Genomic DNA, 26178 nt, shown 5'->3' on the forward strand with positions numbered 1-26178 from the left:
TGGCTTATTAATACTCAGTCATAGATTATAAAATAGTTGACATTTGAATACTAGCTGATAAATGCTCACTTGGTACAAGACAGGCACCAGTTAAGGCATTTTAACTCCACTTGCTGAACTCTATACAACCCTGTAATGTAGGTACTATTACAGGAGCCCCTTTATCCTAGGCTAATGCTTCTAAGACCCTCAGTGGATGCCAGAAACCATGGATAGTACCCAGCCCTAAATATACTATGTTCTTTCCTACACGCGCACTTGTCACTGAAAGGAAGCACGTTATGGCTTCTCTTTGGCACATCGGAACCGCCAGCTTCACTACTCTTGCGCTCTGGGGCCACCATTAACTAAAAGGAGGGTGACCCGAACACAGACACCTCACACACACAACAGTCGATCCGATAACCGAGACGGCCACAAAGGGACTGACAGGGCGGTGGTTTCACACACGGTGCGCAGATGTTGGACAGAGGAATGGTTCACATCCCAGGCAGGACAGAGCATCATGACGAGAGATTTTATCGTACTACCCAGAATGCCATGCAACTTAAAACTTACGAATTGTTTTTGGAATTTTCCGTTTCACATTTTGGACTATAGTTGAATGTGGGGAAAACTGCAGAAAGCAAAACCAGGGATAAGGGGGGATTACTGTACCCTTGTTTACTGATGAGGAGAACGAGGCCCCAGGTCGCACCGCTATTCAGTGGTGGAGCTGGGGTGTGAATCCAGATAGCCAGCTCTAACCCCGAGGGGCCAGGTGGGGGTGGGGGGCTACTTGGCTGTTAGGAGTGAAGCCAAGTTTCTGGAACATAACTTCCCACGCCACTGCAAGGGAGATATCCACAGGGAAGGAGATTCCCCTCCACAGGGCAGGCCTGTTATGTTTTCTTTTCTACTACCATATTCTCAGGGCCTAGAACACTGCCTGGCACATAGTAGGCGCTCAGTACATAGTTGTTAAATGAGTGATTGAATTAACTTGAGTGAATGAGGGTATGTCCTCTGGCCTGGACTAACTCATTCTCTGATGTCCTTCCTTCAACCTCCCCAGCATCATTCTGCAGTTGGGTTTTAACTAAATTCATCAGCAACAAGGTGGAAGCCTTTATCCAGCAAGAAGATGGCAAGCAGAGTCAGACCCCAGCAAGAGTGGGGCTTGGTAGGGTCAGGGGATGGATGCAGGGGATGCTGAAACCAGCAGCATCCAACTGGCATCAGCGGGTAGGGGATGGGGCTGCTCACCACGCTGTCAGAAGAGAGGGCAGGGGCTGAAGGTCCTGGGGGCTGGGGCTGGGGCAGGGGTGAGGTCAGGGAGTCATCCAATAGCTCCCTTGTCCAAGGAGGCAGAGCGAGGGTAGTGGGGCTGGGAGAGTCCCTGGGGTGACCAGAGAGACATACTGTCCTTCCTGCAGGAAGGGGAGGCCTGTCCCTTCTGGAAACTCTCCAGGAGAGCAAAAGACAGACCCGTGTCCTCTCCCAGGCAGAGGCTCATGGAAACGTGGGACTGACCTGGGTGGGAATCTAGAGGGGTCTCTCAACTGCTAGCACCCATCAGCCTATCAGCCTCGGTCTCTCCATCTGCCAAAACTGACACCTACTCTGAACATATGAAAAGTACCTAACACATTGTGTGCACTAAATAAACGTACCTGCAATCGGAGATAGGATTGTGTGTGTTTGTCAGGAAACCAGACCCTGTAGTAACTTGAGACCCAGGGGCAAAGACAGGCCTAGGTGAGAACAGGGACACTGTCCCCAAGCTTCCTGGCACCTGCCACCTCTTCCCAACTTTCCCTGTTGAGCAGTGAAGACTGTCTTTTCTCGGTTTGATCTTTTGGCTTCCTCAGGCCACAGGGTGACTTCTCCAACATTGAGGACGGCCAAAAAAAAAATGTCATGGGTGGACAGAGGAACTGAGGCTCAGCAGGTGTTCCCCAGGTGTCCCCAGGCCACTGGACAAGTGGAGTCCAGGGACCCAGCAGGAGAAACAGAGGTACACCTAAGGTGTCCTGCCTCACCCCTCACCTCTCAGAAGGCCCATGTCTCCTGATCTGTCACCCAGAGGCTCCCAGCCGCCCTGACCAGTCTCCTGCACAGCCCAGCAAGGCAGGCCGGCGGCAGAAAACACAGTGCTACACACTGGTGACCCCCTGTCCCCACACTGTGCTCTTTAAGTGAGGCAGAGCCTGGGGACCACGGAGACTTCTCTGAGCCCTAGTTCCAACCTCCTGACCAGCTGCCTCCACTTCACAGGACAGCCAGTACCCACCCCCATGCCCCCACCCCATCTCTGTGCTGGGCTCTCCGTGTGTGTCCTTGTCTGTCTTTCTGTCCATCTAGTCCAGGCCGCACAAGTGAGTAGGTAGGGGAAGTCTGAACAGGACAGACTGAACACTTTTCAGGCAAATATTTGCAGTTTGGGCTTATTTGAAACAATGGTTTCAAGTTCTTTAACGCAAGGAACTCACAGAAAGATACAGGGTGGAGGGGTAGGACTGCAGATCCTACATATTGGGACTCCCTCCAACACCCTGCAGCAGTTTTTGAGGGGGAGTGGAGCGGGCTGAGGGGTAGTGAGCCCAGCTGTTAGTCCTCCTCTAGTCCCCCTCCATCTGATGGGGGCTGCTGGCAGACCCCAAGTACCTTACAGAGATGGCCAGCCCCCATTAACTCCCATTACAGAGACCAATGAGAAAATTTAACTCTATTAGCTAATCCCTCAGTTATCTTCACTCCCTCACTCTCCATCCCCTGATGGACTAAACTTCCTGAGCTTTCCCTCAGCAGGTGCTGGGATTGTTTTCAGGGGAGGAAACTGAGGCCTGGGGGTCTTAGACACCGCACGGCCACTGAGGCAGTGGCCCTCAGTTCAGGCTGATACAAGGCCTGGGCCCCCCTTGCAGGTGATCTGCGAGGCTGCCCGGGCCTCGGCCACACCAAGCTCCACAGGCGATTCTGATGTTCAGCCGCTGCCATGGTGGAGGGTGACGGGTATGGCACTGGGCTCAGGCCTTTTATCTCCTTGAGGAGGGAGGATTGGAGGGCAGAGGGAAGGCATCCATGGTATTCACTGCCCTCTGGCCTTAGCCCAGGTGACCAGGGTGTGGTACAGACGCAGGCCCAGTTTATGAGCAAGGTAGTGGTAAGGACCCAGTGGCGCCACGCTGATATGGGCACCAGCTGCAGGTCCGGCCTTGCCAGGCCCTGTCTCTCCCAGCGGACCGGGTGTCTAGAGAGGCAAGTACAGCGGCCTAAGGGGGTAGGGCAAGGCGTCTCCACTGAGAACAGACCTCAGCTATTGCAATGAGGACTTCGTTAAATTTTCAGATTTACCTACCCAATACCTACCCAAATATTTATGGTCTAGAAGAGAGAAGGAAAGACAAATTGTTGCCCCAACCCTCCAAGCCCAGGCAACCTCATTAGGAAACAGGGAAGGTGGACACCATCCCCACCCCCGATGCACACACACCATAGGGGTCACTGTCACCACTACTGCCTCTTAGTGTGGTCTGTACGTCGAGGTCATCTAGGAAAATACCCGCTCCTTGGTCCTACCCCCAGAGTCAGACGTGCTTGGAAGCTGCTCCAGGTGACTCTAGTATTGTATGCAGCCAATTTCAAAACCACTGTCCAGGGCCCAAACCCTCATCTTCCCTTGTTAGGGGGAAGGCCCAGGCCTGGCCCTCCCTGGAGTCAGCAGACAGGCCGCAGACGCCTGACTGTCTTGTCCGTCTCTCAGCAGCCCTTGCGGAACCCAGAGGCACTGGCAGGTCTCACGCTCACGGGGACATGCCCAAGCCAGATGTGAGCACATTTTCAGCAGAAACCTCTGGGTTTCCGACTTTCTCAGGCCCGGGAGCCCTGTCCTCAGTCAGAAGGGACAATGAAAACAAAGAAGGTGACCCTGCCCCCATTGTTCTCAGGCTGGGACGGTAACCCCCTGGCAGCGGGGAGCCCCTCCCGTGGGAGTCGAGCCCAGAGCAGAGCTTTGCAGGACTGGCTGACCTGGGAGGGCTGCAGGTTTGGCTAAAGCAAACAGTGAGGGCCTGGCAGGGTCTGAGCTCAGGATGGGAGCTCAGCAAGCATTCTGAGGCACCTGGAGAGCCCAGCTGCTGAGTTTGACAGGAACTCTCTGTGCCTGGGGACGCAGGGAGCTCCTCGGTCCCAGGCCCACAGCACTGCTGCGTGACAGTTGGCCCTGCGAGCAGGAAAGAGCCTCCTCCGGCCCAAACACACCAGATGACCCTCTGGAGCTATGATCTCAAAATCAACCCCTGTGCCATCTTCTAAAGGACTCAGGGCAGGTGGGGTGTCCAGAGACTTAAATGACAAAGGGGACATCCTCCTTCCACCAGCAGCTTCTCTACCCCCCAGTTCACAACCACCACCCTGTTCTGGAGAGGCTGTGGCCCGGCCCAGGGTCCTGTACTGGTGTCTTGTCTTCCCTGTCTGGGATGCTGTGGCCTGGGGTCTGGGTTCATGACCCGGCCCCTTCCCTACTCCCAGAATCCACATCCTGGGGGTGCCTGACATCTTTCTGCTTTCACTGATGTCAAAAGGTGCCTCCTGACTATTGGATCCACAACTTGAGGGCAGGAAATTGTTCAGCTCTAGAGCAGAACAGCCCCTCCTCCTTCCCCGTAGGGGAGTGGTCACTAGGCAGTGGGAGGTCCTGCATAGATTTGGCTTCTGGCTTGATGTCCCGTCCAAGCAGGAGGACAAACCTCTCTGGGCCCTGTTCAACTCCTCTGTTACAGACCTCTCAGTTGAGGGCCCTTCCTAACAAATAACCAGACCACCCAGCCCTGCTCCTGGGACCCAGCTAAGAAATGCCAACCAACGTGGGGCAGGTAGACACAGGTGACAGGGGACGAAGAGCTATAACAGGATTGAGCAATCACACCCATGATTTAATCTCAATATTATCTAGGATTGGTGCTCCTCACCCCCTACTCCTGGAGATGCCTTAGGTAACCCCGAGCTTACAGGGTGAAAGAAGGAACCATGGGAAGTCACCAGCCACTCGAAGTTTCTAAAAACAGCCCTTCAGCAGGCCACAAAGGAGGTCACAGAAACTGCTGACTTGCCATCTCACCATCTGGGCAGATGACCTGAGGGAGATTTGGTTCGTTGTCAGCCCAGCTGCCCCGCCCTGAGCCAGCTTGCTTCCTGCTTTCCAGAACGCAGCTCTGCACTTTGGCCTGCCCCACGACACAAGCTGGGGTGGCCAGTCCACCTCCAAACTCACCAGCGTCAATGTGGGGGCCCTCTGCCAGCAGCATGGGGCAGAGGGGGAAGGCCTAGGCTTTGGGGCAGACACATTTGGGTTCAAATCCTGGCTCCCCCAGCCACCAGCAGGTCACCTGGGCATGTCTTCTCACCTCTCTGAGCTTTACTTTCTGTTCTCCTCACACAGTGGAAAGTGGGGGTACCAAGACTTCATTAGATTGGGGTACAGATTACATAAAGTGATACAAGGCTTGGTCCTGGGCAGAAAAGTGAATGCGGGAAGGGTGAGGGCTGGGGAGGCCAGCTCAGTTCTGAGGGTTTGTGCCCTCTGCACAGGGGACCTCCAGAGCTGTGGTTGAGAGCTGGGCAGCTGTCAACAGCTATGCCCTACTCCTAGCTACCACCACCCAGAAGGCTGGGGCTTGGGACTGTACTTATCACCACAGGACATTCTTGTGGGTTTCTGTTATCTAACCTACATCTCCTGCAAATAGACTGTGAGTGCTAAAGGTAGAGACTTCACTCACCCCTCTTCCCAAAACGGAGCCTGGCACCAGTGGGTACTCAATATTTGCCAAAATATTACCAAGTCTCCAAAGATGTCTGCCTTCCACCATGTATCCTTCTGGGGCACAAAAGTGGGTGCGGCGTTGTACTGAACATGGGTTCTGGTTCTGGCTCCGCTGGAGGAGGTGGGCTAAGCCGGCAGGTATGGGCACCCCAGTGATGTCTCTGTGTTTCTCTGCCTCAGTGCCTTCACCCTACCTCACCCCACCACCCTGTCCGCCAAAGCCACCAGAGATCCCAGCCCTGGTGAGTCAGCAGCCCTGTAGACTTTGGAACCATCAGGAAGGATGGGGGGGGCCTGCAAGGGAAGTCACAGTTAGGGGCCACAGGTCTTCCCAAGCATGCCTCTGCTTCCCTGCTCCTCCAGCAGTGGAAAGAAAGGATGCTGCGCTCCACAAAGCTCTCCTCTAAGCCCTGGTGGGTGCCAGCCCTGTTCCTGGGCCCCCTGCAGGGGCTTTGAGGCCCAGACTCCCCCATCAACATCCCCAGACTCACGCCACCATGGGAGGGAACCTGCCTGAACTTTGCCACTCAACCCTTCCCATAAACACCCACACCCTTGAGAGAAGGGTTGTGGTTGACACCCCACCTCTTGCCCCAAACCACCGGCAAACTTTCCTCCACCCAGGGCCTCCAGAAAGTGGCCTCTGAACCTGCCCCTTCCTCCCTGTCTCTCTCCTTTCACCTGTGGCTGGCGGCTCTGGATAATAAGTAAACCGCCCATCCTTGATGGCTAGACTTCTGATGATTAGGAATTATTAAACCTACCCATTTTTTATAACTTGCTCAGGATGACCTGATGGTTAAACTGTAAACCTCTTCACTAATTAACAAATCAAAAGCCCAGGGTGTACTGGGCAATGGTATTAATCCTGCATTAGGGATGGGCAGCTGAATTTCTCTACTCCTATGAAGTAACCTCCCTGCCTGTTTATCACAAAACACCCCTTCCCACCCCAACCTGGCCCGCTGCCTCCGAGCACGGCCCCACCTGTATCCCTCTCCACCAAGCCCCCCACAGGATTCTCCTGAGGGGCAACCATCTGTCACCAAACCCTTCCTTATTGTCTGACTCTCACCTACGTCCCCCCAGCTGCAGTCCAAGCCCATTTCCTTCAGTCCATTCTCCAGCTGGAGACGGACGACAGCTGGCCTCCATCCTCTCTGGAATAAATTGTAGAAGAAGCTACGGGCAAACTGGCATGCGCATTTTAGGATGGGTGGTACTCTTTGTGGGCCAAGGGAGCCTTCTGCCTCAATGGCCCCCAAAGTCCAGATCAAATCCCACTGAATCACAATTGAAGACAGGAGGCAAGACCATGATGCCCCACAACTGTGATCAGGGGGCCAGATACACGGGGCGTGCTGCCCTAACATGCAGACTCCCCACGCCCTGGGCTGCCAGACACAGACCTCACACCACAGCAGCTGCACTGGGGTCTCTGACTACCACGACCCCCATCTGGATGAAGACCACAGGAATGAGACACAAAGAGGACCCCCAGATAGTGTGGGAAAGGAGTGGGAGCCTGACACATGCAACCAGTGAGCTGTGGGGACAGTCCCCCACCCACCTCCCATCCCCAGCCGGCCAAGCGTGGACGTGACCGGGGTGAAGAAACAGAGCTGTTTTGTGCTGAAGGTATGGAAAAGTACAGAGGCTTCCTAACACAGGGACGCTGGGCTGGTGTGAGGGGTGGTGTGGGGATTGGAAAAACCTGTCCCCAACCTGGGGCCCAAGAGCAGGGACAGGCCTGGGGTGACAGGAAATGGAAACTCTGGGTGGCCCAGCTAGAGAATCTTGACTCTGAGACAGGCTCGTTGCAGAAGGCAGGAGGCAGAAACCCAGGACCATGCCTTTGACACACACTCACACTCTCTTCCTTATTCACAAAGGCTAAGATCGTCCTCCCAGCAGAGTACAGGAACATCTGACACACAGGCCAGCCCGTCGGCCCTCCCCCAGCCCCACTGTCCGGACCTCAGTTTCTTCACGTGTAAAATGGGAATAAGGCTGCATCCCCGCCCACCCCCATAACACACACACTTCTCAAGACTCTGAGACCAAAGGTTTGATGGATGTGAATTCGAAGAGCATGAAGCAGGCACACAGGCAAAGCTAAAGATGCTCCTGACTTCTGAATTCCCAGCTTCTAAACCCTGGCATGGTTGGGGTGGGCTTGCTTTCAGCCTCCCCGTGCATTGTGTGGGGCCAGGGGAGGCTGGAAGACAGGAAAGTAGATGCCACCAGATTTCCAAGTCACCTAGGGGTGGGGAAGGGGAGCAAGACCCACTCCTCACGTGACTACCTCCTGTCCCTGGGGAACAACTCAGTTTCCCACAAAATGCTGTGAGTGGCGGATGGGGTGGCCGGTTCTCAGGCTCATCCATCGAGGACCATTCACCCTCAAGGCTGCTGAGGGCTAAACAGGTGACCTAGCAGTGGGCACCCAGGGCACAGCCTGTTCTCTCCCCCATGTACCACCTCCCAGGAAGAAGGCAACAAGAGTCCCCATCACCCTTGCTCCCACCTCGGGGTCCTGGGCCATTCCCCTCTTGGGAGGGGCAAAAGTGCCTGCCTACTACAAATGCCACCTCTAGCCAGGCACCAAGTCCCAACCCACACATGGAACAAGGCACCCAACATAATTTAGCACAAAGAAAGATGGGATGAGAGTCATGGACAGCCTTTTTTTGAACAGTGCCGCTCAAAGTTGGGTCGATTAATTTAAACGTTTGCTAATAAGCACCAGCCGTGTGTCCTGATGCTCTGGGCTAAACAAAGGAGTGTAAGGCCGAGCCCCCCAGGAGGCCCCCCACAGTCTAACAAGATGCAGGCAGGCACACAGGAGCTGCCTGACAGCGGAAGACAGCACGAAAAGGCAGCAGGCAAGCCAACGGTGAGTCCAGGACAGTCCCTAGAACCCACGCCCTGTCCCTTTCAAGTCCAAGCAATGGGGCCCAAAGAAGGACAAGCAGCCCACGCACCGGTGGGGAAATTGAAGCGCAAAAGCCATGAATGGACCAGACTGGAGCCACCTCCCAGTCAAATGCTCTACCTGCTCTGGAGCTGCCCAGTCCGCCTCCCTACCCTCATCCTCAGATCTTCCACCTTCCCTGGCCCAGGCCCCTTACCCTGGGCCCAAAACGTAACCTAGGAAAGCCCCGCCATTTCATCCGTCACCCCTTTCTTCCATTCTGTCTAGATTTGTGGCGCAAAGATACATTCCTAGTGCTCATCCCGCAGGGCAGATGTGCCCATGTGGCCAACAGATTCACCTGACCTATGACCCTGAACCTTAGGAAAAGCTTTCCTCCAAAGGACTGGGGGATAGTGCACACGCCACTGCAGACTGGTGGGCTGAGGCGCTGGGGTTAGAGACCCACTTTCTACAGCCTGTTCCCACCTCCGATGGAGCCAAGGATGACCAACGACGCTGGGTTGGGCCCTCCTGCCAAGTACGTACTCCCAAATACATACGCACTTGAGTTGGGTGGGACAGACAGGGCAAGGCGGTCAGCAGGCCTCTGCAAGCTGTTTTCGGTAGAGGGGACCAGTGGGTGTGCTCGCCTAGGGAAAGCTTGCAGATTTCCCAGTGAGTGGGACAGGGAAACCCTCCCGTGGGGTCTCAGCACACCCTCCCCACTCTAAAGCTGCCAGGCCAGGCCTCCCCTCTCCCACCCAGAGCAGGCATGGCAATTTGCCTAGGCACCCAGAGAAGCTGGGGTGGCATTGGAAACCCTGACAGACTCCCCCCAGCACTCCCGTGCTGTCCATCAGAGCCCTGTGTTGACAGAACGCTCTGTGTCCGAGCACTCCCCTGTGGCTGCCTTGAAATGTGGCCAGTGTGACTGAAGATCTAAGCTTTAATTTTATGAATTTCAATTTAAAATTAAACAGCTATAACAGTCAGTCATACCATGTAGTAATAAAGTTAACTAGTGACATGCGGGTGGTCACTATCCAAGTCCTTCCCTAGGCAGGGTCTGCCGCCCCTGGGCCCTCAGGCTTGACCAAGTCCAGGTCCACGGTAGGCTCCTGCACGGTCCTGGGCTGTCCCAAGCCTTCCCTGTGCTTGTTCTTTTTGTTAATACGAAAGGCAGGGCAAGATTTTCTTGGGCTCCCCAGGGCTTGGGAGACCACACACAGAGGCAAAGATACTACTTGTCCGCAGGGCCCTGGACGATCCCCTCTATGCAGGGGACATTGCCTCCAACACTGCGGTCAGCCTCTGGAGCCCCTCGGTCCTGCCAGGCCTCTGCTGAGGAACCACACTCTTAAGTGACTGTAAACTCCTGTGCCCATCTCACTCGTCCAGGTGTGCAGATCAAAGGCCCTCCAGGTATCCCCAGTCTTTGAGACCTTTCCCCTGAAAGTGTTTAGTGGTTATGGAAGGGATGCCAGTTCTCGGTGTGTGTTCTGTGAAAACCATGTTTATCTGTGTTTTGTGTACATTGTACATTAAAAATAGCCCGTACAGCCCTGACGGGTGTAGCTCAGTTGGTTCAGTGTCATCCTGCAAAGTGAAAGGTTGCCGGTTCGATTCCTGGTCACGGCACATTCCTGGGTTGTGGGTTCGGTCCACACTTGGGGTGTGTACATGAGGCACCCAATCTATGTTTCTATCTCACGTGGATGTTTCTCTCCCTTTATCCTTCTCTCTCCCTTCCCCTCTCTCTGAAAATAAATTTAAAAAATCCTTAAAAAATTGCCAGTGTGGAGAGAGCTAATGATACATGCATTATCTTACCCTTTAAGAAAACTCAACTTTGTTGTTTTGAAAGCAATACGACAGCATTACAGGAAACTGGGGGGCAGAAAGACAAAGGCATCAAGCACCCTGCCTGCACTCAGCAGTGCCTGTTTATTTTTTACCCGTCGGGTTTCCCTGACCCAGTGCTAATGGGGAACCGTGCACAAGCCTGAGCGTCCTTCTGCCATCACGCCGGGCTTGCGACCCCAAGTCTGGCGCACGGGTGTGCCACAAGAATTTTCAAAACACGCACTGCCTGAGTATTTAGTCAGGAGCACTGACCTCTTTCCCCTTAGACTGTCCCATAAAAAAATGACAGACACAACAATAGCCATCTGGTATGAATAAATCCAAATCATACCTATTTTTTTGTCTGATCGGCAAAAAATATAATTTTGGTGGGCTGCAGAACTTTAGTAATTAGCTTATGTGTGACGTGAGATGAAAAAGGGTGAAAATCGCTGGCTTAGAAAAAACCTGCTTTGAGAAACACCAAACAGAGGCACCAGGAAGCCGCCCCACCCCCACCCAGGCAGCTGGCGCACCTCGCAGCTCTGCCGCAGGCCGTCTGAGGGTCTCTCACTCCCCAAGCCGGAGCCCAGCAAGTCAACGGATAAGCAAGGAGTGAACTGCGCAGAGGAGCGGGGAGAGGTGTGGAGCAGTGTGTACACAGTCGGAAACCGGCTTCAGGCAGGGGAAAGTTTAAAATGTACACGGTGACCCCAGTAAAGCAGGTGGAGCGAGATGGGGAATTCCGAAAGGAGAGGGCAAACTAAAAAAATAACCTGAATCTGAGAACTCTCAATTCCCCACATGCTTGGTGAGCACCGGAGCCTTCTCGAGCAGGACCCAAAAGTGCCCCTGGTGTCCTACCCAGGCACCCTCCTCCCCCACCCCCGCTCTCAGGATTCTGTTCTGGGTCTAGACAGATGTGAACCAGGGAGTTGGTGACGCACTTCGCCAGGCATCCTATCGACCTGTCCCAAGAGAACAGAGTGTCCCCAGGGAAGAGGGCACTGTACATCCAAGAGGTGGGGCAGGGGGGTGGGGAGGACAGTCCCGGAGTGCTTGCTGGGTGAGGGCGGCATCCAGCCTCATGGGCCCCCCACTGGGGGAATTAGTGCCAGCAGTTTTCCAGACTGGGGGTGGACCCATCTGGAAGGCCTGCCTCTGAGTTCTGGGAGCTGTGAGGGGCCAAAGGAGAGGGACACAGAGCTTCACGGTTCTTAAGACACTCATTAATAGTTACCCTCTTTAGGGGTGCTAGGTTTGGAATCCAATGGGGCACAAGCTGAGGGACTTGTGGGATTAGGGAGCAGGAGGGAGTGCACACAAAGCAAATGCCCAGTGTGGCTGGGGTGGGAGAGGGGGTATCCAGAGAATGACAGGGCTCAAAGCAAGGCGAGCCCCAGGCCCAGGGTCAGGGTCAGGGGAACGTTCCCTGACTGCAGCTTTTCACCTTGGAGCACCTGACACCCCCCACCACAACACGTCACACCCTACTTAACAATCCTTAACTTACAATGCATGACCCCACCCCACTGTCCGGAGACAGGGATAAGGCCTAATCCTGCTCATAATACCCAAGACCCTTAAAACAACTCTGGACCTACAGCCGGTGCTCAGTAAATGTCTAACTGGCCTTACTGAACAAGTCCTTGGTTCAGAGACGGACGGTGACCTGAACTGGTCACACAGCAAATCAGCCAAGCCAGGCCCTAGCTGTCTTCTAGTCCGCTCCTGGGCCACTCATAAGTAGATCTCTGGCCTCAGCGAGTGTCTGGGGGATGGGAGAGGTGGGTGTGGAAAAGCTGATAATCAGGACACCCTCCCCTTTGCTGCTCCCCGGGGGTTGCTGACAAGACACTAGTGCACAGCTTGCTCCACTTAGTCCACTCAGCACTTATCCCTGGGCGAAAGGCGGCCCTGCCACCCGCTGCTCCAACGGGGGCCTGGATGCTGAGAAGGGAAGGGCACCCTTCCAAAGCTAACACTGTCAGGATGCATTCCACGACCTGGGAGGCGAGAGTTGTATTTGAACAGGAGCGATGGGGAAGGTACGAGCTGCTGTTCTTTCTCCTGCAGAGGGTCTGTGAACAGGTGCCATCCTGCATCCGGGGCATGGGAAGAACAAGACACTCGCCTAGACACACAGGGCACCCAAGCCAACATAAACATTCGGCTCATAGAGGACCTGCCCTGGTCCTCAGCATGCGTCTGTCCCTAGCCCTGCAGGCAGTGCGGGTGGCGTTACACCCCTGGGGGAAGGCAAGGTTCAAACTACTCCCTCCCAAGGTGCAGACCAGAGTCCTGCTGGGGCTTAGCCCTGGGGAAGTCAAATGGGGAGATGTGTCAAGAGTGTGGATTTAGCTGCCAGGGAGGTGACAAATAATGTGGAATGCAGACAGGAACCCCACAGCTAAGAGGCAACTGTGCCTCCCCTTCCGGCTCCTTGATTTTCCTTGAGGACTTGGTCTCTGGGTCCCCTGATCCATAAATCCTGCAGCAAAGGGTCAGGGGCCGAGCTGACAGCCCCAGCTCTGAGCTGTGGCTCCCACTTACATAACTCAAGTTTCCCTGCTTTAACATTTTGACACTGAAAATGCAAACAAACCTATATATGGCCAGTGTGGTCAGAAACAGCAGTATGCAAAGCCAAAGGAAGAGAGCAGAGCGCTGCCGGCGTGCTGGGTGCCAAAATGAAGCCCAAGCAGAAACCAGTCCCAAGGAGCGCCTGGTAGCTCAGCAAGGTCGGTAGACTGGCGGGAATTTAGGACACGGGGAGTCTAAAATGAGGCAAGTCTGCAGAGCTCTGGACTCAGAAAGCTTGGGTCCAGGCCAGTAACTAGCGGTGTGACCTTGACTAAGTTGTTCAAGCCCTCTGCCTCAGTTGCCTTACCTACAAAATGAGGTTCCCCACAGCCCCTGTCCTATCACTGTTGGGGGGTCGATGAGATGCGGCAATGGCCCTGACTTGGCCCACGCAGGCTTTCCTTCAATTCTCGAAGTTTCAGCTAATGTTCCTACTGCTGTGTGACTGTTGTCGTGTCTGCCTTAGCCACCCTCCCCAGTCATTTCTGGTATCAGTGGACATAGGCCTCTCCGCCCTCATGAGATGGCCTCCTGTCTGTATTGAGGCACTGGGACCAAGGGTGGGGTCAGAGAGAGGCGAGGCCACAGGAGTTGCAGAGTCCAGATCACCTGGGCCACAGCTCTCTCTGGGCCACAGCAGGAATGTTGACCCTTGGTCTCAGGGAGAAGCCACAGAGGGCTTTCGAGTTGGGGGTCTGGATCTGACCCTGAGGATGGCTGACTCTGTGGCAGTGACCAGGGAACCTATTAGGTGTGGCAACCGCCTTTTAAGCTGCCTGTTATGGCCACTCCCTACAAGAAGCCTTCCCTAATTGACACACTTAGCTCTAAGTACCCCTCTATTGTACTTAACCCTGCCCCTGGTGAGCACGGCAACCTTGGCAAAGTTACATAAGCTCACAGAGTTGTAAAGGGAGACCCGTTAGATACCCACTAAGCTCCCTCCACCTTCAACATTTCACGATTCTCTGCCAGGAGAGGTGCTCAGGGCCTGACCCTCTGCCCCCATCAGCTGTGCCAGCCCCCAAGGCCCCAAACCAGCCAAGGACAGCTCCTGGGCCCAGACACGTGGAGAGCAGTGTCCTGTGACCGGAACCCCCCTGAGAAGGCATCATATCCTTTCTGCCCCAGGCTCTGGATGGCCCCGAAAAACATCCTCCTTTCTCAGTCTGGTTCACCACAATTTCAAGTTTTGCCTCTTATCCCAGACAAACTCACTGGTGGGTGAGGAAGCTGGCACCTGAGATGACAGGAAGGAGTGTGCGGGACACGTTAAGAAATCAGGCAGACCAGTTTAGTGTAGGCTGAGTAAGCACTCTACACCCCCACTCCATCAAGGTTTTGATTTAAGGGTCATTTAAAAGGGGATTAGAGGCGGGGTGACAAACAGCTCCATGAAGAAAGGCTCTGGACTAGGCATGTGGACCAAGTTTAACCTGAGTTTGCTTCCAGAGACCGTCTATCCCTAGCTCCTCACCAGGCCTGGATTTTTCCATCTGGCAAACGGGATGGCATTTCACTGCCAGACCTCACAGAGGCAGGCCCACAGAGGTCACAGGAAGGTACCTCAGATGATGGGTCTGCAGAGCCCTCCCCTGGGGCCAACATCCTCAGTCAGCTGTTGAAAGGGGTGCCCTGTGGGGAGGGCCATGGGGCAGGAAAGGCTCAGTGCAGGCTCCAGTCATGCCAAAGGAGGTATAAGCTAGGGACATGCCCTTCTCCCATGCACACAGCCCAGCCTCCCTCCTGCTCCTCCTCTTCGGAAGGCTCTGAAGATCAAACAAGTTTCCACAAAGAAGGGGCAGGGCAGAAGGGCGTTTTCCCCTCCCCCTCCCCCCCCCTCCGCCACATCACTTGCCTTCTTGTTTTCTGCAGTCTGTGGCCTGAAGACATTCTCCAAAAGTCAGAGATGAAACTCTCTCTTTGCAGCAGGTCTCAAATAGGTCTGGGCACACAGTTTGCATGATGTTTGCCTGACGTATGGGTGACATAAACATCTGCTGAACGGAGGACTGGATATTTGCTTTGTCTCAAGTTCCTTGAAAGCAGAAAGCACAGCAACCGTCCTGCACCTAACCCTGCCAGGACAGACCTGCTAGACGTGCTTGCCCGACCGCCTTGTTAATCCCAGGGGTAAGAGCTTAGGAAAAGTTCATGGAACAAGGGATCGCGAGAGCAGAGAAGGGGACTCCTGGAGAGCAACAGAGGCGGGGAGGGAGAGGGCAGTCTGGTCAGTAAAATCCTCCAAACAGAAGATAACATTAAGCTGGTCTTAAAGGTTAACTGGGAACAGAGTGAGCTTTACTTGCATTTTCGGCTGTTACCACTCCCAAGGGTATTCCAATGAAGGAATGTGCTCTGGGGTGACTCGAGGCCTGTCCTTAACCACTAGGAAACATGGCCCCACCTCCTGTGGCTTGAAGGGGGACATGGGAGTAAATTTAGATAGTGGAACTCCCCCTCTCCTCTCCAGGATTCAAGGCCAGAGTCTAGGCCTGGCTCAATTTACCCAGGTAAACCACCTTATCTTGTAAGAGGCTCCTCCCTTCCTGACTGGACTTCTAACCCAGAGGTCCACATGGCTCTCTGTGTCCCCGCCATAGCCAGGCACAATACTGGGCACCCAAGCCCAAAAGATATTCTGAGCAAGTCAGTGGTTGCCTGAAACTCACACACATACTGAGCAAGTCTTGTGGGCTGAGCCTGGGAACACAGGGCCAAGGGTGGGAAGCTGTGGCCCCAACCATATAACAGGCACTCCAAGCCCTCTCGAATGAATGGATGAATTTACTTGAAGAAAGTGGAGAACAGAGAGGTGAGATCTGACTTGGGTCACACAGCACAAACCAGTATTGTGGGGAGAATCAGAACTATTCTCTACACAGTGGTTCAGACACAAGCACCCGGTCACTCAGATAAAGGGAGGGGCTCCACTGGGCTTCTCTTCTAGACTTTGAGGCGAGCCTCTCCCCCATCAAGGGGACCGGATAAGCAGCTACAGGAGATTACAGTGGGCCATGGGAGGTGACAACAGCCAGAAGTACACAATCCTCCCTAGATATTTAGGCAGGAAACCCAAATATTTACAGAGAGGAGAGGAAGAATAGAATATACATTTCAAGCCAATCAAAGAGTCCTGGCTACCAAGGACCCTTTGAAAGGGGAAGTGGGTGGTGTCTGCCTCCAAGGAGGGTACTACTTTGACCCCAGCTCCCATGTGACCACATCCAGGGAGGTCACCCAAGATGCCATCAGACACGAGAATTCTCCAGAAGGGAAAAGGTTTAACCAAGGCCTGGGACAAGCCAGGACTGAGCAGGGAAAGCCTTTCCTCTTTCCTCCAGAGCGGGGAGCAGGGCTATGCTGGAAGAAAAGGAAGTAAACCTTCCATAATTTAAGGTGACCATGAACTCTTTTGAGGGGATCGTTGTGGGTAAATCTGCAGAAAATGGAGAATGGAGGGATTTGGTGCATTTTATCATGTGTGCTTCCACCTGCATGCAGGTTGGGAGCTTCGTCCATGATGGGGCCTGAAGCATGTAGGGAATGGGGACCCCCACAGAGAGACAGGGTGCAGGAACAGCAGCTGAAACACGGCCAGTTACCTGTCGCATGTACCAGGCACTCTGTCTAGGTGTTTATGTGGATTCTGCAGGCATGTGGGAGCTCCTGTACTATCATCCCATTTCACAGGTGAGAAGGTGACTTGCTCAAGGCACACAGTTGAGTAAGCATCCTGAAAGTCATCCCATTGCTCTGAAGCCACCACTCAAGCCCTGCTTGCATTCCCTACTCTTAGGCGTTTGCTCCTTGTTTTTCCCGCCTTCACTGTGGCCTCATGTAAAGCAAAATGGTTCAGTGTGGGCCCTGGGTTCAAATCCCTGTTCTTCCACTTCTGAGTGGTATGGCCTCGATTGACTTATGGAACCTCCATGGTCCCTTCTGTCGCTCCCCCCATGAGGAAGTTCCGGCAACAGCACCTCCTGCAGAGGGCTGCAGCAAGGATTTATGAGATGGTGCACAAAACAGTTCACACGGCATAGGGCTGGCCAAGCAAGTGGTCGGGAACTGTTAGCTGGCATCACCACCCCCACTCGGTACTCCAAACCCCTGGGCTCTACTCCACTCATGGTCCTCTGAAGTCAGCAAGGCATGGTGAATCTCAGCCTCTAGCTAGCCATATAGACCCCAGCAAATACTCTGGCCTCCAGTTTCCTGTACAATGGGCACAATAATAACAGTGGACCCATAGGACTGGTTCATTGAGATACAGGTAAAGCACCAGCCCAATGCCTGGCACATAGCAAGTACTGAGCAGAATGCTCACAGGGGCTGCTCATCCTTCCCACCTGCCTCAAAGCCCCCTTCTCTAAGTTCCGGAGCAGAAATGAACCTCTCAATGGCACACACTGGGGACCTCTGGTACACTTACCAATGTCTACCAGGTAACAGCTCCTTACCTTTCTTTCTCTAGACCTGGTGCTCCCTGAGGGCAGGGGTTACGTTTTGTTCAGGGCCAGATCCCCCGCAGGCCGAGGGGTTCTACAGGCCTCAGGAAACAGGAACTGAATTCTCCAAGGCCCTCTGACCCGTGTCCGTCTCTCCAACCTCAACCATCTGCAAACCATCACTCAGCACCAGGACCGTATTTCCCCTCATTTCTCCAGCAGGGCCCTGTTTCTCTCCCCGGCTACATTGAGCTCCTGGGGGCTGGAGCCCCATCTGGTTTCTGAGGCTTCAGCAAACACAGAAATGACAGCTGGCAGGGAGGGACTCCTCTGTGATTCCTTAATGTTGCCCAGGTCTCTGAAGTTTAGGGATCAGACTAACTGCTCATAAAAAGCCTAGAGGCCTCAGGCAGCTGTACAGAGCTGGACTACACTGCCCCACTTTTACACAAAGGTGCAACTAAGGCACAGTCTGGAGGGTCATATCAAATGGGGGGTGTCTTCGGCAGGGAGGAGGACTCAGACCTTCCAAGGGGCTCAGGGAAGAAAGAGAGTAGTATCTTAACTGAAAGCTGGTGTATGACAGAGCATGGGTGGGCTCTTTTTTTGGGGGTGGTGGTGCTCTGAGTTCTGTGGGCTTTGATACTCTATCACATCAGAAGTAGAAAGGGAGGAAGTGGCCTTATCATAACATTCATGGGGCAAAGGGATCAACCCACAGAAATACCGTTAGTTTGCAAGAGAATATTCCACTTCTTTTAAGGTACAAACGGCTGTGAAGAGAAATTTTCTGAAATGCTGTTCACTCCCTGACTTGAAAATTGCAAAAATTTGGTTAGCACAAATTCCTTGGCTAAACCCGGAGAGCTTCCTTATCTGACCTTTATCTCTCTGCCCCCCGCGGCAGGGCTGATCCAGCGGGATGCTCACGGGAATCTGAGGTTCTCCTCTACCATCTCCACTCCCCAAAAGGAGCACCAAAAAGAGGGAGATAAAGCAATTTCAAGTGTTTTCCTAGTCACCCGCCTCACCTGGCCTCTCACCCAGGTCTGGCCAGCAACACCACTTAGTTCTAACATCTCAACCTGTACAAAGACTGTCTTGGGGGTCCTATTCTCAGGAGTGTGGCTCCTCTGCTCCCCAAAGCCTTGTACTTTCCTGCTCCTCCTGCCCCCTCCAACACATACACACAGAGTTCTGACGCTGAGCCTGATCTAACAGCCGACAGCCAAGTTCAAGATGAAAGCCCATGGCCTGGGGTCAGAGCCAGCCAAGCACAGCATTCAAAACTGGAAGATTCTGTTTCTTTTATAGGACAGACTATAAATATGGCAAAACCCCAGGAAAATACTTAGAAGCAGCAGTCATCACCTCCCTTTTGTCCCCCCATAAGAAGCGCCCCCCCCCCCAGAACATTTCAACACTTGCTAATTTCTACCCTCAGTAAGTCTCTATTAGCATGCCATCTGTAACTGTCCTGAGGGCTCTAGTGAAATTCTCAAAATGAGTCAATAAAAATTCACTTTACTGTTAAAACTCTAACCAGAGCAGTTAACTAAGGCACATTTATCAATCTGGGAAAAAAAAATTAGGAGGTGCTGCTTGGACTTTGAGCAAAACATTAATTTAGGTGGGAAAAAAGAGCCTTTGGGAAGGGACCCTTTTCTTCCATTTCCTCTCCCAAACCCACTTCTCCGCTTTCCATTTCTCCATTCCTAGAAGGTGAGAGTTCAAGTGTGAACTAATGACGTGGGGCCTCCATGGTTCTGGACAGTCAAAAGATCTATTGTGTTCCCTTTCCTTACAAAGGCATTTAAATGGACCAGTGTACTTTTACAATTTCCAACAGGCTTGACACAAAAGAGGTTTTCATATTAACCCTCAGTTCTCCAAAAAATTCAATGAATGTGGCCCATTCTGAGCATTTTAGTCAGATGTAATTTTACCACATGGCTGTATTTTTCATATTTTAGGAGGAGGATTAGTATTAACAACAGGATGTGAAGACCTCAAAATTGGAATGAGTCTCATTACTGAGCTGGAGCACGTATAGAGTAGGTAGGGGTCCAGAAAAATAAAAGGGAGAGAAAACCTCCCAATAGGATAACACAGTTTGCAGCTTAGGCAGTAAGGAGGTCAGCAACATCCCAGAAGCTCCTGGGAACTGGTCATCTATCTATGTGAGCCATCTCAGAAAAGCCGGAGCTAGGGATGGGGTGCCCCAGTGGAGGGCAGGGCCTGGGGTGACCCCTATTTACCACACCCCCATGAAACTTAGGCATCTCAAGAACCACAGCACAAAGCAATACCCCACCCTCTTTCCCCTCCTAATTCCAAGACCCCACTCTGGCTTGAGGTCACCTCCTCCTGAAAGCCCTCCCTGACCCCTCAGGCTGGACCTGGGGGGTGCTCAGTAAGAGTCCCTCCTGAACACCTCTGTGGGGCCCTCAGAAACAATTGTCAAGGTGGGTTTATTCATCCTTATCTCCTGCAGCCAGCCAGATCTCGGCTGTGTCTTAACTCACCTTTGCACTCCCAGCACCTTGCTCAGTGTCTGACACACAGTAGGTGCTTAACAAATGCCTGTTAACTAATTTCCATGTACTTTGGAATACAACACACTCAGATTTGAAACCTGACTCTGTACTATGATATTGGCAACTTATATCATTTGTTTTCGAGCCTCGTCCTCATCTATAACTGGGGTTGGTCACCGTGATTAGATTAAAATAAGAAGGTATGTGAAGTGCTTAATGGAAGCCCTGGCGCTTGGTAAGCTCTCAAATCCTTCCTGTTCACGATCACTGCACACCAGAGGTGATGGCCGAGAAAGATTCACTCTTCACTCTTCCCCTTTACCTCAATCCTCTGCATTTTTGTGCTTTCAAAGGAGTGGGGTTCAGCAGACTGATGCTTACTTCATTAATGGAGGAGGTGGCAGCACAGCTGGGCACAGCACGGAGGAGTCTGCGTGCAGAGGCCTGTTCTTGGGGAAATGGAAAATAGAATTTCCCAGCAGACCAGAGGCCAGCTGAACCAATTTACTAAACTCACTTACAGACCAACCACTGAACAGCTTCACATGCCCAAGAGGAAGGGCAGGGGTGTGCAAGGAGGCAGGCAGCTGGTCCCCACCCCAGGCCATACTTTCTTGATGTGTCACCAAAGCCACTCTAACTTCCTTGACCTTCAGTGTCCTTATCTAAATAGGTAAGGGGGCTGCAAGGAGTACCTGAACTAATACAGGTAAGGCACTTGGTCAGTTGCCTTGATCAACGTGTGCATTACAAGTACAAGTGACAGCTTGGTCTCCTAAGTTATATCTACATCCATCTGGATGAACGCTGCTCCTTTATTGGACCCTCACCAGACCCTCATTTTGCAGATGAGAAATTTAAATGGTTTGATGAGTAAACGGCCAAGCTAGATGGCAAAATTAGATTGTACCCACTCTCATAAAATGCAGATACTGCCCACAATGTCCAACATTAAGGGGGTCAGTCCATGCTAACCCCCTCACGGGAGCCTCTGCAGTTTAGGAGGAGGCTGGTGGAGAGGGTCACCCAAACCCTGGTGGAACAAGGGTCACAACAAAAGATTCAAGATGATTCTGAAGGCAGGACGGAGGACAGCGAGGCTGGTGGGGCACACACAGCATATGAAAGTCAACCTCTGCCTCAATTCAACCACAGCTTGAACGGGGAGGAAGCACCTGACAACCCAGGGCCTATTTCCAAAGATCTAAAGGAAGGTGTGTAAACTCCCTTCCTCACGTGTCTGAAAGCAAAGTTTCCAGTGTGAGGAAAACCCCAACCCAGGATGCACCACCCCCACACCCTTCCAACAACCCTTCCCAAGAGCCTGCCCCCACCCCAGGAATTCCTAGCAAGGGACTTCTTCAGAATTACAAAGGTGAGTCAGAACTTCAGGTGGAAAATGCCCAAACACCCCAAATGGAAAGATTTTTGAGTTTTCCTTTTCCCTTAAGCCAATTTCTGGCCTGAGGCAATGCCCAAAGTCACATCAGAGAGCCGAGCCCCAGCAGACTTCTGGAGACTAAAAGTAATGCTAGCACAATGCTTCCATTGGTTTTCACTTCTTGGGTTTTTTCCTATGAAGAGAAGAGACTCAACTATCTGGAGATGGTTTGAGAGTTTTTGGCTGCGGATGGGGACAGGGCTATCCATAATCATCTCTAAATCACGCTGGCCAAACGCCCAAATCTGTTTTCTAAAAGTTACCTGCCTGCTTTGGGGATGGGATTTAACAGGACTGCAACATAAGAGACATTTGCTCAAACACCTTAAGAAAGCAGTCTAACCCCCAAAGCTCCTACCACCAGCTGTACCAGGCTGCCTCGCCCCGACCCCCCTTTTCCCTTCTCCTCATGTTTTGAAGTTTATTTTCCCACATTCAGCCTTGAATTCTTTCCTTCCTTCCCCTGCAGTGGTTGGTGGAGGAGCGGCGAAGAGGGAAACTTCGAGGGTAGCTCGATTCTTTATCATGCTCGCCTCACTTCTTCCCCTCTAAACAAAGCCCTGGAAGAAATTAAACAACAGCTCGTTGTCCAGAAGAATTGTTTCCTCACGGGAAATTATAAAGTGACCCCTCCCCAACACATGCACACAGGGAAGATACCCAGCCAAAGGAACCCACATCGCCCCAGAACTCCTGCCATGACAAGCTAGCCCACCTTCCAAAGTTCGTCCTCCTTACCAACCTGACATCCCACCAGGCCCCACCCTGGGAACGCTCCCCCCTGAAACCAAACACCCAACCTGCTGGCCGACGCCTGCCAGTGGCCCCTGAGAGAACAAGTCTACTTGCCCAGCTGCCTGGAGGCACTCTTATGCTCCCTTGTGAATGTCTAATGATTTGGGGACAAAAAGGGAATCACAAACGGACAGCTTCCTGGTTTCCAATGCTTCAACCTTCCAACAGCTCAGGGCGGGAAAGACGGAGGACAGGTTCATTTCCTTTTTACAGATGGGGAAATCGAGGCCAGAAAAATGAGACATCCAGCCAGCCATAATGTATTGGAGGACTGCTATAGATTAAATGCTGTTCCCCAAACCTCCTTTATGGCATCTTTCACCCCAGGAGAAATGTAACACCTTAGAGCAGCTACCCCTACTCCACCTCACAACCTAGAGCCCTCAGGGGCTCTTACTCTGGTCCCGGTCATTTCCCTGGATGGATGCCATTTGTGCAGGCCAAGAGCGAATGGGTGAAGCTAAGGGACTTCTGGAATCTGGCGTAGAGGGCCTCTACTCCCAGCAAAAGGTCGGTTTATTCCACTGAGGTCAATGCCATCCCTAAGAAACTCCCAATGCTAACACGGGGAGAAACTCTCCGCACCACCTCCCATTCTGCACCTCTTCTCACCCAACCCAGTGGACGCTCCGGGGTTTGTTCTTCAACCTACTACTTTCCAAAGTTTAATTCCAAGCCCTTGGAGTTAGCCTTCCCTGATAGACAGACAGATAAGCTCTCCCGGAAGCCTGAGCGCGTCTCCAGCATTCCAGTCACCAGCCCCCATCCCAGTGGCTCACGCCCGGCTAATCCCCTTAGCCCCACTCCTCAGCCCTACGGGTAGAAGGGGATCTTTCTTTGCTTAGGCTGGTTCTGCGGACTCTCCCAAAACTCTGCCGGGCTCACATTCCCGAAGAAAAGCCGTGCGGGAGCCGCACTGGCCTCGGAGATGGGAGGTGGAGACGCTGGGGGGGTGACACCTGGCTCGACTCCCGAACTCCGGGAGCGTCTCCAAGGAAAGATAAATGCCTTTTTCCGCCCCACAGCCTTAGTCCAAGGAGGGAGGTACCCACAACGAGCCACTGCAGGGCTCGGTTCACCCGGAGGTGAACACTAAATTCTTCTCTCTGGACAAACTGGCTTCCAACGAGCCTCCGCGCGTGGGTGCCTCCTGTGTCCACGGGTAAACGAAAGATACCAGCAGCCAGATCCATGATGAGACATTCTCTCCTGTCACTCCTAGGCCGACCCACAAGAACTGAGGGTCATCCAAAGCTGTGAGGGGGCGCCCCTCCAGCACTCCTAACCCTGCGGCCAGCTTCAGGCGTTTGTAGGGGTAGAGCGGCGCCTCACCTGCAGGATCTTGTCCAGTCCCTCCTGGCCTAGACACGGGAACTCCTTGAGCAGATGCAATTTCTGTGTATAGTAGTTTTTCTTAGACTCTTTCCAGTGCGGCTCCTCCAGCACCTCGAAGATCGCCGCACCGATGGCCAGATAGAAGATGATGGCCGAGGTGAGCAGCGGGCCCCGGTCCACCATGGCTCCCGAGAGGCCGCCTCCTCAAGAAAGCGTCCCCTAGCCCCAGTGGCTCCGGGTCCACCGGCCCTCCAGCCTCTGGAAACAGCTGTTTGAATTTGGAGCTCCGCATGCGCAGTGCTCCGTACCCCCAGCGAGGTTCCCGGACCAAGTTGCTTCTCCAAGTTGGCCCCCTGAGCGCTGGGAACGGTGCGGGGCCCTGCTCCCGCGGGACGGGGATGAGCACACCCCTAGGGGATAGGGGTCGCCCTGGATTACAGCGGCGAAAGCAGCTGTGGGAACTCGGGGCCAGGCTCTGGGAGACACGTGGGCCACCCTACGAGAGCCGCAGCAGTAAGCACTGCGCCCGCCTCCGCGCGCCTCTTTAATCAGCTCCTAGCGCGCACCGCCCGCCCGAGCCAAGCCCCCCCGGGGGGAGGGGCCGGCCGGGGCCTGTCACTCACCAGCACCGCCCCCGCTCAGGCCACGCCCCACACAGTCAGCTGAGTTGAGCTTCGCTGCTCCGCGCCCTTCCCGGTGCCGGTGCGGTGCCTGGTGCCGAGAAGCCTGAGCGCTTGTGGTCTCTGGGATTCGCATTTGGTACTAGTACTAGTGTATGAAATAAAATTAATGTGTTAGTGACTGGGATCAGGAAGTTATTACTATTGTTATTTTCACTGTAATTCGGTTTTCACTCACTGATGTTTCTGCCAAGAAAGCTCGATTCTCAGTCTGTTTCACGCACCTTCCTAGAATTATAAGCCTGGGGAAGGGGGATCAGAAAGGGACGGGAAAAATTGTAGAGAATCAGGACATCAGGGATTCACCATCCACAATGGTGTGATTTTTCACTCTGGCCCAGTCTCGCCTGCTCTGGCGTGAGACCCCCACACGGGGAGGGAGCAGTCTAGGCAGCACCGTGCGAGACCCCTCCCTTGCCCCACCCCAACTACACACACATTGGTAGCTTTAGGAGAACACACCTCTTTGATACTCCCAGGCCTATTTAAAATTGCTACGCCCCCTGCCCCCTCCCCCCACGCACAGGCACTCCTGATCCCCCTTATCGGCCATACTTTCTTCCTGGCACTAAATTTTTTCAAATATACTATAGATCTCTAATGCACTCTGCAACACTAAAATGACAGACTGTGGGGGGGAGGGGTCTGGATCGTTCATTGACATATTCCCAGGGCCTCTTACATAGTATACACTTTTAAACATTTGAGCAATGAAAAAGTAAATAACAATCAAAAACATATTTGTCAAAAACACACATCCAGTGGAAGTTATAGCCAGAGCAACTGTGCAAGAAAAAAAACAAAACAAATAGAAGGCATCCAAATGGGAAAGGAAGAAGTAAAACTGTCACTATTTCTAGATGACATGATAGTATGTGTAGAAAACCCCACTGAAGACCCTATCAAGCCCTGGCTGGTGTGGCTCAGTGGATTGAGCGCTGGCCTGCGAACCAAAGGGTCACCAGTTTGATTCCCAGTCGGGGCACATGCCTGGGATGCAGGCCAGGTCCCCAGTTGGGGGCACAAAAGAGGCAAACTTTAATGTTTCTTTCCCTTTCTTTCTCCCTCCCTTCCCCTCTGTCTAAAAATAAATAAATAAAATCTTTACAAAAAAAATGCCATCTAAAAACAGAGCTAATCAACAAGTTCAGTAAAGTTATAGGACATAAAATCAATATACAGAAATAAATTGCACTTCAATATACTACAAATGGAGTATCAGGAAGAGGAATTAAGAAAACAATATCATTTATAATAGCATCAAAAAATAAAATAAAATACCTAGGAATCAATTTAACCAAGAGGTGAAAGACCTGTACACCGAAAACTATAAGATATTGATTAAAAGAAATCAAAGAAAACAGAAATAAATGAAATGATATTCTGTGGTCATGGATAGGAAGAAGTAATATTATTAAAATGTCCATCCAACCAAAGCAATCTACAAATTCAGTGCAATCTCTATCAAAATTCCAATAGCATTTTTCTTTTCTTTTTTTAATTACTTTATTGTTTTCAATTACAGTTGTTTGCATTTCCCCCCACCCCAGCCCATCCAATAGCATTTTTCAAGGATATGTAACAAACAATCTCAAATTTTTATGGAACTACAAAAAAGTCCAGAAGAGCCAAAGCAATCTTGAGAAAAGAGAACAAAGCTAGAGGTATCAAAAATCCTCTATTTAAACTATATTACAAAGCTACAGTAATCAAAATAGTATAGTATTTTGATTTGATGGGAACAAACCCTTGGAACAATAAAATAAAATAGAGCCTAGAAATAAATTAACAACA

The 26178-nt window shown here is 52.5% G+C and overlaps 1 protein-coding gene across 1 annotated transcript in view; it reads right to left on the minus strand.

Annotated features, from left to right (window-relative positions):
* KCNK5 (potassium two pore domain channel subfamily K member 5) overlaps window positions 1–24236 on the minus strand; it is a 36676-nt gene extending 12440 nt beyond the window's left edge. Inside the window, exon 1 of the mRNA XM_024557855.4 lies at window positions 23702–24236. Coding sequence (XP_024413623.1) covers window positions 23702–23887 — 186 coding nt within the window. The 5' untranslated portion in view covers window positions 23888–24236. The remainder of the gene's footprint in view (window positions 1–23701) is intronic.
* Between the last annotated feature and the right edge of the window lie 1942 nt (window positions 24237–26178).

Source organism: Desmodus rotundus, chromosome 11, assembly GCF_022682495.2.
Source record: "Desmodus rotundus isolate HL8 chromosome 11, HLdesRot8A.1, whole genome shotgun sequence".
Taxonomy (NCBI): Eukaryota; Metazoa; Chordata; class Mammalia; order Chiroptera; family Phyllostomidae; genus Desmodus; species Desmodus rotundus.